At 43.9% G+C, this 17,657-nt stretch overlaps 1 protein-coding gene across 1 annotated transcript; it reads left to right on the forward strand.

Annotated features, from left to right (window-relative positions):
- The first annotated feature begins 15,606 nt into the window (after window positions 1-15,606).
- On the forward strand, window positions 15,607-17,457 carry LOC110538479 (transcription factor jun-B). Its single transcript, XM_021625329.2, has one exon. It carries the CDS (start codon window positions 15,965-15,967, stop codon window positions 16,943-16,945), a length of 981 nt encoding a protein of 326 aa, XP_021481004.1. The 5' UTR covers window positions 15,607-15,964; the 3' UTR covers window positions 16,946-17,457.
- Window positions 17,458-17,657: the final 200 nt, after the last annotated feature.

Below are 17,657 nucleotides of genomic sequence, written 5' to 3' on the forward strand. Positions count from 1 at the left end.
TTTCAACATTGTCACAGTTCATATAAGGAAATCAGTGAATTGAAATACATTAATTAGGGCCTAATCTATGGATTTCATATGACTGGGCAGGTGCACAGCCATGGGTGGGCCTGGGAGGGCACAGGCCCACTCATTGGGGAGCCAGGCACAGCCAATCCGAATGAGTTTTTCGACACAGAGGGGCTTTATTACAGACGGAAATACTCCTCAGTTTCATCAAATGTCCGGGTGGCTGGTCTCAGATTATTCCCACAGGTGAAGAAGCCAGATGTGGATGTGGCGTGGTTACACCTGGGCTGGTGTGGATACCTGGTCTGCGGTTGTGAGGTCGGTTGAACGTACTGCCAAATTCTTTAAAAAGGCATTGGAGGCAGATTATGGTAGAGAAAAATTAACATTAAATTTTGGTGTACTTTCCTGCAGTCAGCATGACAATTGCATGCTCCCTCACAACTTGAGACATCTGTGGCATTGTGTTGTGTGACAAAGCTGCACATTTTAGAGTTGCCTTTTATTGTCCTCAACACAAGGTGCACCTCAGCACAAGGTGCACCTGTGTAATGGTAATGTTGTTTAATCAGCTTCTTGATATGCCACACCTGTTGGATGCATTATCTTGGCAAAGGAGAAATGCTCTCTAACAGGGATGTAAACCAATTTCTGCAAAAAAAAATATGAAAAATAAGCTTTTTGTGTTTATGGAACATTTCTGGGATCTTTTCTCTCAGCTCATGAAACATAGGACCAACACTTTACATGTTGCGTTTATATTTTTGTTCAGTATATAAAGAAAAGTTATCGATCTTCAAAGGAATTAAATGTAGAGTCCATGCATCCGGTTCTACAGAAAGCAGAACTCTGGATGTGTGACGCAAGTAACAGTTGTAATTATTATCATCAGTCCCTGAAGTAGGCTATTTTCTCCAACCGGAATCAGAAGAGTACAAACACAGTACAAACATGAATATACACACGGTTCCATAGAGAGACAAAAAAATAGAGCTCATCAAATGCTTTTGGGTAAAAGGATGCAAGAACGATAGTGGTTGATTTATTTCCATATGAGAACAGCAGGAATATAATTTCAGTCACCTTTAAATATGGGGTCATCATTCACTTTCAGCAGAGAGAGAGTGAGAGGAGGAAGACATCTTAGAGAAGGAATCTGAGATGGATTAGAGTTGTATTTTTGTGCTTGTGCTTGCGTGAGAGAGAGAGAACCAATCAGTATTGTGTGTCTTTTAGAGACAGAAAACAAAGAACATGTTGTGGGGCAGCTGTGTGTGCGTATGCAGGAGGATGCTGAGGGAGTTTGGAGACCACCTACACTCCCACCTGCTCAGCCTTTTAGAGGGGCCTCTTCAAACAACATAAGGGTCATTATAGATGTGAGCCTCTAGCCGCCAGGCATTGTTTAGCTATTTCTGTCTGCTCGCCTTACACTGAAAGATCCACCAGAGCCCCATTAAAACTGAGGATAAAAATGAACAGCTAGAGAGACAGCATTACTGTACCAGTACATCTTGTAGGGAAAATGTGAGCTGGCAGTGTTGTACATTACTGAAAGAAAACTGGTTTGCTTTTAGTGTAAACTATTTTGGATCATTCAAATCAGATGTACATCTTATTTGGGTTGGATATAATGACAACCTTAGATACATCAAATATGTCCAGAGGTAAAAAAATAATAATAATGCTTTGATGAATTAGCATGTTATTTTCTATATGTTCCTTAGATGTTTGGAAACCTCTTTATGCAGAATACAGTAGAGAGGGACACACAACAAATAAATTAATGATTAATTGCCAATCACAGCTCACTACCCATGATGACACATAAACACTGTCTGTTTGACAGGCACTGAGAAGATGACTAACTTAACTTTCAGACTGAGGGATGAGTGGAAGTTCTGTCTCTTCTTCAGGGAAACCAAGTTGAGGAGGCTTTTGATGTCGCAGAGACCTTAACAAGCTTTTCCTGTGTGGTAGTTTTTCCTGTGGTGGGAGTTTTTATATTGTGGTAGTTATTCCTGTGGTGATAGTTGTTTGTATGTTACGGTCTGCTCTGGTCTATTTAGTTTATAACATTTATGAGGGCAGTTGGGAGAGGAATAAGGCTACAGGTACCTGCCAAAATAAAGGAAACACCAATAAGTGTCTTAATAGGATGTTGGGCCTCCACAAGCCACCAGAAAAGCTTCAATGTGCCTTGGCATAGATTCTAGAAGTGTCTGGAGGGATGCAATGCCATTCTTCAACGAGAAATTCCATAATTTACTGGAAAAAGCCTTCTCAGAATCTCCTATAAGTGTTCAATTGGGTTGAGATCTGGTGAATAAGACACACACACGTTTGGTATTACTATCCTTGTGGAGACCTAGAATGTATTTCCATTTAAAATCCTATCCCTAAACCTTCAACCCTAACCCTACCTCCTAACCCTAATTGGAACCCTAAACTGAACCCTATGCCTAAAATCTTTGTCCTGTGGGGACCTGGGAAATGTCTCCACGAGGGAGAATTGTCCTTGTTTTATTATCCTTGTGGGGACTTGATTTCAGGTCCCCACGAGGATAGTAATACAAGCACACACAGACACACTTTAAACCCCACATGCTCCTTTGAAACCCCTCTTTTAAAGTCACTGATATCTCTTCTTCTAGCCATGGTAACCAAAATAATGGGTAAGTGGCCGTTTTTATACATGAGCATGGGATGTTAAGAGACGTTAATTGCTTAATTAACTCAGGAACCAAACCTGTGTGGAAGCACCTGCTTTCAATATACTTTGTATCCCTCATTTAATCAAGTATTTCCTTTATTTTGGCAGTTACCTGACAAACGTGATTGTACATTATATATGTTATGTAATACTGTGGCCTATATATAGTGCATACAGTATATGCTGTATGTAAAGGACTTGTACTGACTGGCCTCCAAATGTCCAAAACCAAAATATTTGCCACAAGTAAACAACGCACAAACACTTCAATTGGGATTTGTGCCAAAACGAGACCATGAAATTGACAGAGAGAGTCTATATTTGGAGCGGAGCTTCCTAAATGCACTACTTAAGGTAAAATGTGAGGTAATTACCGTGCCACACACAGACCGCAGACTGCTAATTGAGCTGCATGTGGTAGTCCCAGTCCGTCTCCACCCTACAGAACCTCCACCGCTGTAAACACCAACCTTGGAGGGTAACCTTCACAACATCCCCTCACTGAACCAAAGGCTCTGCCAGGAACTATCGTCTGACGTGAAATTTGAAAAAATTGAACATTGTGATGGCACAGAGTGGAGATGAGAGCAATAATTCTGAGCTTTAGTTTTTATGTGTGTTTGTGCTTGCGAAGCAACGTATGGGTATATGTGTGTGTGGGTGTGGGAGGGGAATGGATCGTTTTTTACATGTACTACTTTACTTGAGGACAACCATGTCTGGGCTTGTTTAAGACATGCTCAATTCAAGGCCTTGGGAATGACACTCGGTTACAAAATCACACACGGCTCCCTTGGGCTTTACAGGAGTTGCAGACGTGGCCAAAGTCAGATCTTTTTGGTTTTGTGTGTTGGCAAAAAAAACATGAGTGCTTTTGCCCCCAGAAACTGCTGGCACTGTGGTTCCTTTTATAGACCTACTGTTTCTAAACTATGAAATTTTGTGAGACATTTCATTGCACATTATGTTTGTGGAATAATAAACTGAGTAATATGCCAGTCTTTAGATGTATGATGTGTTTACATTTGTTTTGAGTTTCCGGTTACAATGGGTGTGTGAGTTGTAACTTACTCACTGCAACGTCATCCCCTCTCACTCTTTATCGCTCCCTCTCCCCAGCCAATGACGTCTTCCCTTTGAAGGTCATGACCTCAAACTCTCTATCACCCATGAAGGGATTCCCTGGCCAGCAGGTCAATGCTATGATGATGAGTTAACACTGCCAACTTTCCACAGCAGCTCAGCCAGTTCAGATGGCCAAGGTGAGATATCAGGAAACAGACCAGACTCTGGGAGTGGATGTGACTCCACTAAACATCAACTGCTGACTGAGAACGAAGCCTCTCCACAGCGTGCCACAGATTGATCGTCAGGTCACACATACATTTTTGATTTGTCTAAGGGGCTCTTTGAGTTTTTTTAAATTTATGAGATTTGGTTTGTAATGAAAGCCGTAAATCAGTAGGCTGCTGCTTTGAAAAGTGCCTGGGTCGGCAGAACCTCCTGAGGGAGAAATAACTCCCAGAGTGCTGTATAAATTATGTTATTATAAAACCCCACTTTATGAGCACCGTATGACCTGACATGGCAATAACCTTGTGGCATTCACTTTTAATAAAAAACAAAGGCTCATTTCAGCCATGTGGAAGATAGAGAACTAGCTAAAACAAACAGATGACATTCGTGCCGGGCCAAACCGTAACTAACTGGACCAACTCAAAGGAAATCATAAAGAACCCAGAAAGAGTCAGCAGAAGACGAAGACAGAGATCAAACATGCGATTGGATTTGGAGGGAAGAGAAAAATCGTCTTATCTTTGATTTGTCTTTTCTAAGTCATGGGAACAAAATCTCGGCGCTCTCTCTCTCTCTCTCTCTCTCTCGCTCTCTCACTCACACACACACCTCTATCTCTCTCACATGCATGCACACACACAGAAAAATCAGGAGACAATTGTTTTATCATGCCATGCTCGCTCACCCCCTCATTCCCGTGTTACAGTAAATGTTCCCTTGCGCTACAGGCTCTTTGCCTTTTAACTTGTAGTTCTGTATAGGCCAAGCTCATTAAGAGCACATTCAGCCTTCATTATAATGATTATACACCACTTCACTAACAGAATAATGAACGGAGAGAGCGCTACATGATAGAGCAGAGGAGGAGGGGGTTGACAGAGCCATGAGGTAAAGAGAATGTGTTGACCTCTGGCGCTGACATCACTGACCCCCACCTATAGCTGACTAACAGGACCTCTCCGTCCTGGTTGGCCGAGCAGAGGGACGGTTACCCTGGGGCATGCCCCCAATACCCTGGCCAACTACCTGACTCACTTCTCCTACAGGCTCCTTTAGGTTGAGAGAGCTTGGCGAGTGTGGTACTATGCAAAGGAGAAAGGCTGGCTAGATTTAGCTTTGCCCCATTAGCTGCTTTAGCCAGTGCTAAAGCATGGGGTCGCGTTTCTGCCCAACAGGCTTTTCCCCTTTTATCAAAAAGATGTGAGCAAAAGGTTGTGACAGGCCTAGAATGGGCTGCAGAGGCTGCTGGTCTCCAGGGGTAAAGCCTGTCTTGTCCTTTCCTGACTTAAACAAGACTTGACTTTGCAGTAGCTGAACCTGAGAATTACAGAATCATGGAACCACCCATCAGTTAGTAAGCACGGTGAACTGCGGGTGAGCAGATGAAACCGGGATTCTCTCTGTGCCGTCCATTGGCCAACCATGACATCAATAGATGCCAATCGATCGACAAGAGTTCAAGCTGTTTGGGTCAACAGTTTGGACTTGAGAAAAACACCATTCTAACCATCATGTGATGTTGTTGATGATGATAATGATGATGGATGGTTCTATTTATAGCCTCACAACACTGACCACAGAAGACAACAACAGCATGAGAGGCCCCATTGTGTCCTAATAGGAGAATCACCCACTCAGTCAAGAGTCAGCAGAGAGGGCATTCACAACCCCCATCCAACCAAGCATGTCTCTCTTCCCTCTCTCTTCCCTCTCTCTCCCCTCTTTCCCTCACCACTCTCTTTTTACTGACTGGGTGTTCTGCAGAGTATGAAGGACAGTGAAAAGACTTTGAAGACTTGTTAGTATCGGGACTTTGACCTCTGATTGGCAGACTCCTCCAGCCAGGGTGAGTCAGAGAGCGGGAGCTTCCAGCCAATCAGAGCCCAGGACCGTGGCTGAGGCTGTTGTGAGCCGGGACTGACAATAGCAGGGTTGTGAGGAGGTGGAGAGGGACAATGGGATGGTTGTGAAGAGGTGGTGTGGAGGGCTGAAGACTCAGATCAGTGCCTTATTGTGAGAGCCTGCGTTGTCCGGGGTGCCTTTGGAAAAGTCCCAAATTCACAATTTTCCAGGGATTTCTTCCCCTGGAGGTAATATTGCATAACATGGAGAATGGAAAAACTGAGGAAAAGAGTTATGCACGTCTACTGGTTAGTAGGCTAGAGGTTATATCCAACCGTGATATTATCACGGTATATGGGTCAATGACTATTAGGCTGATCCTAGTTCATGTTTTTCTCACAACCATTGTAAAGAAGAAAACACATATTGTAATAGTTTGAAGTATAGATAACTTTTGAGGTGAATGCTAACATGGACAACATCACACAGTCTCTCCATATGGTGGCAGTGAGCAAAAGCCCCGTTGCTTAGTTCATCATAGATAATTACACTCCTTGTAATAAAGCTCTTGAAAATGTCAACACAATAAAACAAGCAGTTGTTATCATGTGCAGGAGTCATTTTTGATACTGAAAAACAATATATGCAGAAAGGAAATAATGATCACGTTATTCTCCTCTTTCCCTGCAGATGTTCACACAGCTGCATGGGCATCTGTTGTAACACATACTGTTGTACACACACTCCAGCCAATCAGTGTGTGACACTGCAACACTGCACCACATACACACACACACACACACACACACAGTTTGAACTCTTACCGTAAATGACTTACACCCCACCCCTTAAGGCTTGCCTTTCCCAAACTCACCCAGGAGAAACAGCAGGTAACATTGAGTTGGCCTTCATCCATGGGATCCCAACCGTGTAAATCATGTCTCTTCCCAAGAGGCCTGCCACTCCTACCTCAGAGAGTTTACAGAAAAACACAATTACACATTGGCACAAGACAAGTACAAACACTGATAAAATAGAATAGAGATCTTCAGAAAGACACATTATAAAAAGGGTTGTTGAATCCAATCTCTATTGTAAACAGAGGTGGGGCTGATGAAGCACATCGTTCTGTTATAATGCTTTTTATTACATGGGAGGGTGGTACAGCACATACAACTGGAAGTGTGCATTCAATAACCATGTTTTCTGTGTCCCTCTTGCACACATTCATCCATCTTCCCTCTTGGATAACCTGTGAGTGTTTTAGAGTAATGTGTGGCAGTGGCATCATGTACTCTCATGGGTGTTACGAGAAACACTCACTACGCGGAACCCCACTGGGCTGCAGTCAATGCCAAATGCCACAGGAGCTGAGGTCCAAACTCTACCACAATGATGCATTAAACCAAAACCAACCTGACCAGAGCTAGCAGAGACAGAATAGAATGTATGAGGGAGGTGGCAGTTTGGGAGTGTTAACGTTGCCAGTAACGGTTTTCCTCTGTTAAGGTCTGTTCCCATGGATACTTACAAAAAGGCAGACTCAATAATAGTATTTAAATACTTTAAAGTTACCAGAAAGACAGCCATTGTATGGGCATCATTCAGGATACGAAGTAAAGCAGTGGCAAGCCACAGCCTCAAGTTTCAGTATGGGATCTGGATAATTCGATTTCAAGTGTCACGTAAAATCATGACAATAATGTGCAGTTTTTGAGTTTGTGTGCTGACATAACACAGTGATCAGTTATCCTCTAGCCTCGTGAGAAGTTGTACCACAGGCTTAAACATGACAACAGTATTTTCTTAACAAATATATGTGCTGACTGTGCCATTCACATTAAATACATGTTGACGCAGGTTTCCTGTTTCTGGTTTGTTCCAAGACGGTAAATGTGTTGAAAGCTTAACCCAGCCCCTTCGCTCCAGCACAGCTCTACTAACCCATGTGAATGAGGGTGTCAAGAATTGGGATATCAACACAACACAGAAATTCTAGGTTTGAATATGCTTAAGATGAGGGATATGGATTGTTCAAGTAAGCTCCTGATGCATGTATGTGTTAGTGAGACAAAGCGGTTACATTTCACTGTCAAGTTCTTTGAACCACAATGTGATCTGCAGGTTTGAGCCGTGTTTGTGTGGGTGATGGAAAGATTACACACAAGACACAAAGGCACCCTTCTCATCAACCAAAGCTGGTGCACTGTGGGGGAATCACATTTCCCTCCTCTCAAAATCCACTGAGTTGGGATGGGGAGTAAACAGAAACTGATCTGCAGAAACACAAATCAAATGTGGTTTATTGGGACAAACTAAGGGTCAAATTCAACCTGAGCACTGGAGCAATTTATGGAACAAGATTCTGCTTGTAGCCTGGCTTATCTTCCCATTGTTTGACATTGCCTTTAAATCCAATCTATGATGAAAGGAATAGAACTCGTGGCAAGATTCCAAATGAAACCCATCTGCAGGACAAAAAGTTTTAACACAGCAGGCTAGATGGAGTTGTTCATTATATTAGTTACAGGTAGAAGGTGTCTTTTAGGTGATGGAGAGTGGCAAAAAACCTCTCCCATTCTCACACAGTCAATCAGCTCACACAGATACAATGACTCTGCTCTGTGTGACACTGACCGGTGGCGAAACCAATTAAACCACAACAGTTGAGAGAAAGGTTGACTCCCTATGATCCTCGACTCCTGTGACAAATTGTATCCCTCTCTGAGCAGTCATGAAAGACATACAGGGTATTCGGAAAGTATTCATACCCCTTCCTTTTTCCACATTTTGTTACGTTACAGTCTTATTCTAAAATGGATCAAATAAAACATTTTCCACATCAATCTACACACAATACCCCATAATGACAAGCGAAAACAGGTTTTTAGACATTTTTGAAAACAGAAATACCTTATTTGCATAAGTATTCAGACCCTTTGCTATGAGATTCGAAATTGAGCTCAGGTGCATCCTGTTTCCATTGATCATCCTTGAGATATTTCTACAACTTGATTGGAATTCCTCTGTGGTAAATTGATTGGACATGATTTGGAAAGGCATACATACACCTGTCTATATAGGTTCCCACAGTTGACAGTGCATGTCAAAGCAAAATCCATGCCCTGAGGTTGAAGGAGTTGTCCGTAGAGCTCCGAGATAGGATTGTGTTGAGGCACAAATCTGGGGAAGGGTATAAAAAATATCTGCAGCATTGAAGGTCCCCAAGAACACAGTGGCCTCTATCATTCTTAAATAGAAGAAGTTTGGAACCACCAAGACTTCCTAGAACTGGCCGCCCGGCCAAACTGAGCAATCGGGGGAGAAGGGCCTAGGTCAAGCAGGTGACCAAGAACCCGAGTTCCTCTGTGGAGATGGGAGAACCTTTCAGAAGGACAACCATCTCTGCAGGACTCCACCAATGAGGACTTTTTAGTAGAGTGGCCAGACGGAAGCCACTCCTTAGTAAAATGCACGACAGCCCGCTTGGAGTTTGGCCTGAATGCCAAGCTCCATGTCTGAAGGAAACCTGGCACCATCCCTACGGTGGCAGCATCATGCTGTTGGGATGTTTTTCAGCGGCAGGGACTGGGAGACTAGTCAGGATCGAGGGAAAGATCAACGGAGCAAAGTACAGAGAGATCCTTGATGAAAACCTGCTCCAGAGTGCTCAGGACCTCAGACTGTGGTGAAGGTTCACCTTCAAAAAGGACAATGACCCTAAGCACACAGCCAAGACAACGCTGGAGTGGCTTTGGGACAAGCCTCTGAATGTCCTTGGGTGGCCCAGCCAGAGCCTGGACTTGAACCAGATCGAACATCTCTGGAGAGAAAATAACTGTGCAGCAACGCTCCCCATCCAACCTGACAGAGCTTGAGAAGATATACTGCTATACCCAAGATGGCGTAGTAGTAGGACATGTGTGTTTGTCTTTGTCTTATCCCGTGTAAATAGCCAGTCTTTTTCGTATATATCTTAATCTCACTTTCTATCTGCGAACTAAATATACTTTCCTGCAACCCGCCTCACCCAATGTGGCACGCATCTGCTATTTTTATTCCTTATAACTCGAACTTCCATCAGGAGCTAGCTAGCTAACTAGCTACTAGTCTTTGTTAGCCACGGCTAGCGTTCTTCACCTTTTTCCCGGTCACCAGCCAGCCAGCCTTAGCTCGAACAACACCTGCCTGTCTGCACAGCGTGATATCAACCCAGAGCATATTGGACTGCTTCTCTCTACCACATCACCGGATTCCTGCTGCTCTGGATCATTACACCAGATCCTTGTAGCTAACTAGCTGCAAACGAGTGGCTACTGTTAGCTAACGCCGCTGTCCCTAAGCAAGCACCAGCTAGCCTTGAGCTAGGCCCATATACCAGCTAATTCTAGGGCTTCAATACCTCCTTTGCCAATTGGCCTGGACCCATTATTGTCAACACGAAGCCCCGCCGATCCAGCACGACTGGACTGCCGACGTGAACGGCCGATGTGGTCTCATCAGGGTATTCTGTTACAATGTCGCCGAAGAACCATGCACTAGCCCCGGCCCACTAGTTTTTCTGAACGCTGTGTTCCGTGCTCGCCTAGCGTAGTAGTGACTACCGAACGGCACCCTGACTCGCCTATTGCTGCTCTTTTGACCCCCTGATCACTCGGCTGCACAGCTGATGCCCCCTGGACTGTTTCAATAACACGGTACCTCATTTTGTTTACCTGTCGGCCCCAGCCTCAAACTCAGGTCCTGTATGTACTTAACTGACCCGCTCTGCCCATTCATCGCCATTTACCTGTTGTTGTCTTAGCACTCCTGATCAACACCTGTGTTTGCTTTATGCCTCTCTCTAATGTAAATATGCCTTGTCTAATGCTGTGTTGGCTAGTTCTTATTGTTTTATTTCACTGCAGAGGCCTCAGTCCCACTCAAAATGCCTTAGATAGCTCAGTCCCACCCCACACACCTGGAGACCTCACCTGGCTTAATTGGTGCCCCGAGAGACGAAACCTCTCTCATCATCACTCAACACCTAGGTTGACCTCCACTTTACTCACATCCTACCATACCATTGTCTATACATTATGCCCTGAATCTATCCTATCCACGCCCATAGATCTGCTCATATTATTCTCTGTCCCCAGCACACTAGACGATCAGTGCTTTTTCCGTTAGCCGTACCCTCATCCTACTCCTCCTCTGTTCCTCTGGTGATGTAGAGGTTAACCTAGGCCCTGTAGCCCCAAGGGCTAGGACCCTGATGTCCTAGCCATGTCTGAATCCTGAATTAGGAAGGCTAACAAAAATTCTGAAATATTCATCCCCAACTACAACATTTTCCGCCAAGATAGAACTGCCAAAGGGGGTGTAGTTGCAATCTACTGCAGAGATAGCCTGCAGAGTTCTGTCATGTTATCCAGGTCTGTGACCAAACAGTTTGAGCTTCTACTTTTAAAAATCCACCATTCCAGAAATAAGTCTCTCACTGTTGCCGCTTGTTATAGACCCCCTCAGCCCCCAGCTGTGACCTGGACACCATATGTGAATTAATTGGCCCCCATTTATCTTCAGAGTTTGTACTCTTAGGTGACCTAAACTGGGATATGCTTAACACCCCGGCCGTCCTACAATCTAAGCTAGATGCCCTCAATCTCACACAAATTATCAAGGAACCTCCTAAATACAACCCTAAATCCGTAAACACGGGCACCCTCATAGATATCATCCTGACCAACCTGCCCTTTAAATACACCTCTGCTGTCTTCAAACAGGATCTCAGTGATCACTGCCTCATTGCCTGCGTCCGTAATGGGTCCGTGGTCAAACGACCACCCATCATCACTGTCAAAAGCTCCCTAAAACACTTCAGCGAGCAGGCCTTTCTAATTGACCTGGCCCGGGTATCCTGGAAGGATATTGACCTCATTCCATCAGTAGAGGATGCCTGGTCATTCTTTAAAAGTGCTTTCCTCACCATCTTAAATAAGCATGCCACATTCAAAAAATGTAGAACTAAGAATAGATATAGCCCTTGGTTCACTCCAGACTTGACTGCCCATGACCAGAACAAAAACATCCTGTGGCATTCTGCATTAGCATTGAATAGCCCCCGCGATACACAACTTTTCAGAGAAGTTAGGAACCAATATACACAGACTGTTAGGAGAGCAAAGGCTAGCTTTTTCAAACAGAAATTTGCATCCTGTAGCAAACTCCAAAAAGTTCTGGGACACTGTAAAGTCCATGGAGAATAAGAGCACCTCCTCCCAGCTGCCCACTGCACTGAGGCTAGGAAACACTGTCACCGCCGATAAATCTATGATAATCGAGAATTTCAATAAGGATTTTTCTACGGCTGGATATGCTTTCCATCTGGCTACCCCTACCCCGGTCAACAGCTCTGCATCCCCCACAACAACTTGCCCAAGCCTCCCCCATTTCTCTTTCACCCAAATCCAGATAGCTGATGTTCTGAAAGAGCTGTGAAATCTGGACCCCTACAAATCAGCTGGGTTAGACAATCTGGACCCTCTCTTTCTAAAATTATCTGCCGCAATTGTTGCAACCCCTTTTACTAGCCAATTCAACCTCTCTTTCTTATCGTCTGAGATCCCTAAACATAGGAAAGCTGCCACGGTCATCCCCCTCTTCAAAGGGGGAGACACTCGAGACGCAAACTGTTACAGACTTATATCCATCCTACCCTGCCTTTCTAAAGTCCTCGAATGCCATGTTACCAAACAGATCACCGACCATTTTGAATCCCACCGTACATTCCCGTTATGCAATCTTGTTTCTGAGCGGGTCATGGGTGCACCTCAGCCACGCTCAAGGTCCTAAATGATACCATAACCACCATCGATAAAAGACAATACTGTGCAACTGTCTTCATCGACCTGGCCAAGGCTTTCAACTCTGTCAATCACCGCATTCTTATTGGCAGACTCAACAGCCTTGGTTTCTCAAATTGTCGGTAGCTCTGTTTGTCTCTATGGGGGTTCCACAGGGTTCAATTCTCGGGCCGACTCTTTCTCTGTATACATCAATGATGTCGCTCTTGCTACTGGTGATTCTCTGATCCACCTCTACGCAGACGACACCATTCGGTATACTTCTGGCCCTTCTTTGGACACTATGTTAACAAACCTCCAGACGAGCTTAATGCCATACAACACTCCTTCCGTGGCCTCCAACTGCTCTTAAATGCAAGTAAAACTAAATGCATGCTCTTCAACCGATCACTGCCCGCACCCGCCTGCCTGTCTAGCATCACTACTCTGGACGGTTCTGACTTAGAATATGTGGACAACTACAAATACCTAGGTGTCTGGTTAGACTGTAAACTCTCCTTCCAGACTCACATTAAGCATCTCCAATCCAAAATTAAATCTAGAATCTGCTTCTTATTTCGCAACAAAGAATCCTTCACTCATGCTGCCAAACATACCCTCGTAAAACTGACTATTCTACCGATCCTTGACTTCGGCGATGTCATTTACAAAATAGCCTTCAACACTCTACTCAGCCATTTGGATGCAGTCTATCACAGTGCCATCCGTTTTGTCACCAAAGCCCCATGTACTACCCAACACTGCGACCTGTACGCTCTCGTTGGCTGGCCCTCGCTTCATATTTGTTGCCAAAGCCACTGGCTCTAGGTCACCTAAAAGTCTTTGCTAGGTAAAGCCTGCCTTATCTCAGCTCACTGGTCACCATAGCAGCCCCCACCCGCAGCACGTGCTCCAGCAGGTATATTTCACTGGTCATCGCCAAAGCCAACTGCTCGTTTGGCCGTCTTTCCTTCCAGCTCTCTGCTGCCAATGACTGGAACGAATTGCAAAAATCACTGAAGCTGGAGTCTTATATCTCCCTCACTAACTTTAAGCATCAGCTGTTAGAGCAGCTTACCGAACATTGCACCTGTACACAGCCCATCTGTAAATAGCCCACCCAACTACCTCATCCCCATATTGTTATTTATTTTTTTGCTCTTTTTTTATTTCCTTACCTCCCTAATCTTACTACATTTGCACACACTGTATAAAGATTTTTCTATTGTGTTATTGACTGTACGTTTGTTTATCCCATGTGTAACTCTCTGTTGTTTGTGTCGCACTGCTTTGCTTTATCTTGGCCAGGTCGCAGTTGTAAATGAGAACTTGTTCTCAAATGGCTTACCTGGTTAAAAAAAGGTGAAATAAAAAAATGTTTTTTAAAAAGATCTGCAGAGAAGAATGGGAGAAACTCCCCAAATACAGGTGTGCAAAGCATGTAGCGTCATTCCCAAGGCTGTAATCACTGCCAAAAGTGCTTCAACAAAGTACTTAGTAAAGTGTCTGAATACTTATGTAAATGTGATATTTCTGTTGTTTTTTTAATACATTTGCAAACATTTCTAAAAACCTTTTTTATGCTTTGTCCTTATTGTGTGTTAATTGATGAGAAAAACAACAACAATTTAATACATTTTAGAATAAGGCTGTAACGTAACAAAATGTGGAAAAATTCAAGGGGTCTGAATACTTTCCGAATGCACTGTACATAAAATGAGAAAGGGCAATATCGCTGCTACAATTGGTAAACATTGAATTATTCATTTTAACTGATTAATTACAATTAAACAAGACTCATGGGGTACATTAAATCAATTGATAACCATGAACTCAGTAAAGGAGTTGCCTTCCAACAATACAAAATGTAGCTGAGAGATTTTCGCTTTCATCTAAAATTATTCAAACAAAAAGTCCCTAGCTCTCAGACGGATGAGCTTTATACAACAGGAATGCTGCTGGAATGAGGCTGAGGTGGGCAGCTTCCCCGTTCTCTCAGAGGAACTAACGCGTCGGCATGCCCAAATATGGAACGCGGATTTTCTCTTCAGAACTAAATACTCGATCCCACATTAGTATATCAATATATATATATACATATATATATAGTTAATACATGGTAAACATTATGTGGTCTCCACGGTTACGCTAACCCCATCGCGGCATTGTTCATCACATTTGGACACGGAACAATCAAATATAATTTCAGCAGAAAATTAGGCTAATAGCTATCCATGCTACATGCAATTCATCAAACAAACTTGCTTTAAAATTAACAAGTGAATTGCAACTCATCTTATACGCCTACAAAATATGGCGTCCACATAATATGAAGGCCTAGGCAGCGCAGTTCAGCGTCTGATGGGACAATGCCTATCAATTTGTAACCATGTAACAATGTGGACCGTGCAACATCACAGTAACGTAGTCTACTGTAGTTACAATATAACAGTCAGATCACAAATCAACGTATATCAACAGCCTACAAACATGTTGACAAATTAGTCTACACGTCGGTGTGTATTAGTCTGCACAGGGATTTCAATAAATTACGTGAAGAATGTATAGAAGTATATTCTTAATCCAGCCCTGCTTCACTGTTCACTTTTCTTGCCTACATGAGCGTGTTAATAAACAATCGGTTTACAATCAAAGTAGTTCCTGGCAAACGCGTCATAATCATGACGTTACGTTGTTGGGCGTGCACAAATAGTTTCTATCCAATCAATTCCCTTTGCCAATCTTGACAGCATGCGTGTGGGCTGATTCGTTTTGCATGGCCAGTGCACCGGGTGGGTGGAGATTTTATTAATGGACCAATGGAATAGTCTAAAATACACAGACTACGCTCACCCGTGGCACCGGGCCATGCAACACGAACTAGCCCAATGTTTGGTGTGTATATAAAACGGCATGTTACTAGCTGCTCACTCAGAGTGAATTTATCACATAGAACAACATACCCTGAACGCAACCTTATGTGTGGGTATAAAGGTTTTTCTTATACAAGGTTGAAAAAGATAGCTCAAGACATTGGATCACGACAATACTGCGGTCATTCATCTGTTGACAGCCTTCGTGGACCACTGCTCTGTTCTACATCTTGGATTTTCCCTCACTTTTAGAAGTTACATTATTTTTAGTTTTGAACTTGGGTCATTGCTGAAAAAGAGGGGTGCTTGCGTTGATGCGTAGGCCTACTTTTTGCTGACACCGTCATTTGTTGACCAATATCCTGAGACTGTTTAAACAACTGGTAAGCTCACTTTCCTACGACTTTATGTCTACAAAAATGGAGCAGCCTTTTTATCATGACGACTCGTTTATCTCGGCTTATGGCCACTCTGATGCTGCATTGCACGACTACAAACTCCTAAAGCAGAATATGAATTTGAACATGACAGAGCCATATCGCAACCTCAAGTCTGACTTGTACCAAGCAGCGCACCAGGACGTCGGGTCACTGAAGCTTGCTTCCCCTGAACTCGAAAGGCTTATCATCCAAAACAGTAACGGTATAATTACTACTCCCACCCCAGGCCAGTACTTCTACAACCGGAGCATCACCGATGAGCAGGAGGGCTTTGCGGAGGGCTTCGTGAAAGCCCTGGACGAGCTCCACAAGATAAACCATATGCCCATGGCCCCGCCCAACGTGTCTATTGGAGCGGGTGGTGTGACGACCTGTTCGGCGGCGGCCTCTAGTGTCTTCGGCTCCTCCCTGCAGCCCGAGCCTCCAATCTACACAACACTGAACGCTTATTGCCCAAACACTAACCTCTCTTCTACATCCAGTTACCCCAGTACCACCATCAACTACTTACCGCCGCACCACCAGCAGAGCCATCACCAACAGACGTCGACGCACGCGTCACACCCCTTTCAGTACTCTCTACCTGGCGCTGGGGTCCATCCACAGCGCCTTGTGGCTTTCAAAGAAGAACCACAAACCGTCCCTGATCTACACAGCAGCGACGGTTCCCCGCCAATGTCCCCAATCGACATGGAAAACCAAGAGATAATCAAGGCCGAGCGGAAGAGGCTTAGAAACCGATTAGCAGCAACCAAATGCCGGCGCCGCAAACTGGAGCGCATCTCCCGGCTGGAGGACAAGGTGAAAGTTCTGAAGTCGGACAATGCTGGGCTCTCCAACACAGCGAATGTGCTTCGTGAACAAGTCGCCCAGCTCAAACAGAAAGTCCTGACACATGTTAGCAGCGGCTGTCAGCTGATGTTGACGAGCAAAATGGAAGCATTTTAAATGGAGAGGCGAGGGCATTACGCAGAGTAATTCATAATTTAGAAGTGACAACACTGGAGGAATGTTCTACATGAACAGCACTGGAAGAGGCCATATACCGGCAGGCTATTGTTAGTAATGACAATACGGTCGCAGGCTGTGTGTTGGCTGCTCTCATTTCGGGTAAAAGACTGACAAATGGTACTTCCGGATGCTGGACACCGCACAAGGGACCATATATCCATATACATGACAACAGGAACAGCATCCAGACTGAACATAGACACTGACACTGAGTGACTAGAAAAACAAACCAGAGACCACTTGATAGGCTGGTTTTTGATACCTATTCAATGGAAATGTTATTGTATTGTTTGTAATTTTGCATATCGTCATGCAATGCTGCATTCATTAAATGTTTAAGTTATTGTTTGCCAGGTTGATCCTGACAAATTAATATTTTTGTCATGTTTACAATGTATTTTTTTTATTTGTGCGATGTATATTTAAGTAAAGTCTCATGTTCAAAACGATTTTGGCTTCATGTTTGTCTATTGGTGTCATTATGCCATTCATGGTGTTTGATAAAAATGCGACTTTGAAATTATATTGGTCGTTGAAGTATGATGGCTATATGCGCAGAGGATTTACTGAAGTCTAGTGTTATGCATAAACAACCACCTTACGCGTGTGAATCAAATGGCTAGTTTTCATTGAAGATGGGTTTAGGTCA

The sequence above is a fragment of the Oncorhynchus mykiss genome, chromosome 12, assembly GCF_013265735.2.
Source record: "Oncorhynchus mykiss isolate Arlee chromosome 12, USDA_OmykA_1.1, whole genome shotgun sequence".
Taxonomy (NCBI): Eukaryota; Metazoa; Chordata; class Actinopteri; order Salmoniformes; family Salmonidae; genus Oncorhynchus; species Oncorhynchus mykiss.

Coding starts and splice junctions, on each gene's coding strand:
- LOC110538479 (XM_021625329.2), top strand. CDS start 15,965: ATGTCTACAAAAATGGAGCAGCCTTTTTATCATGACGACTCGTTTATC.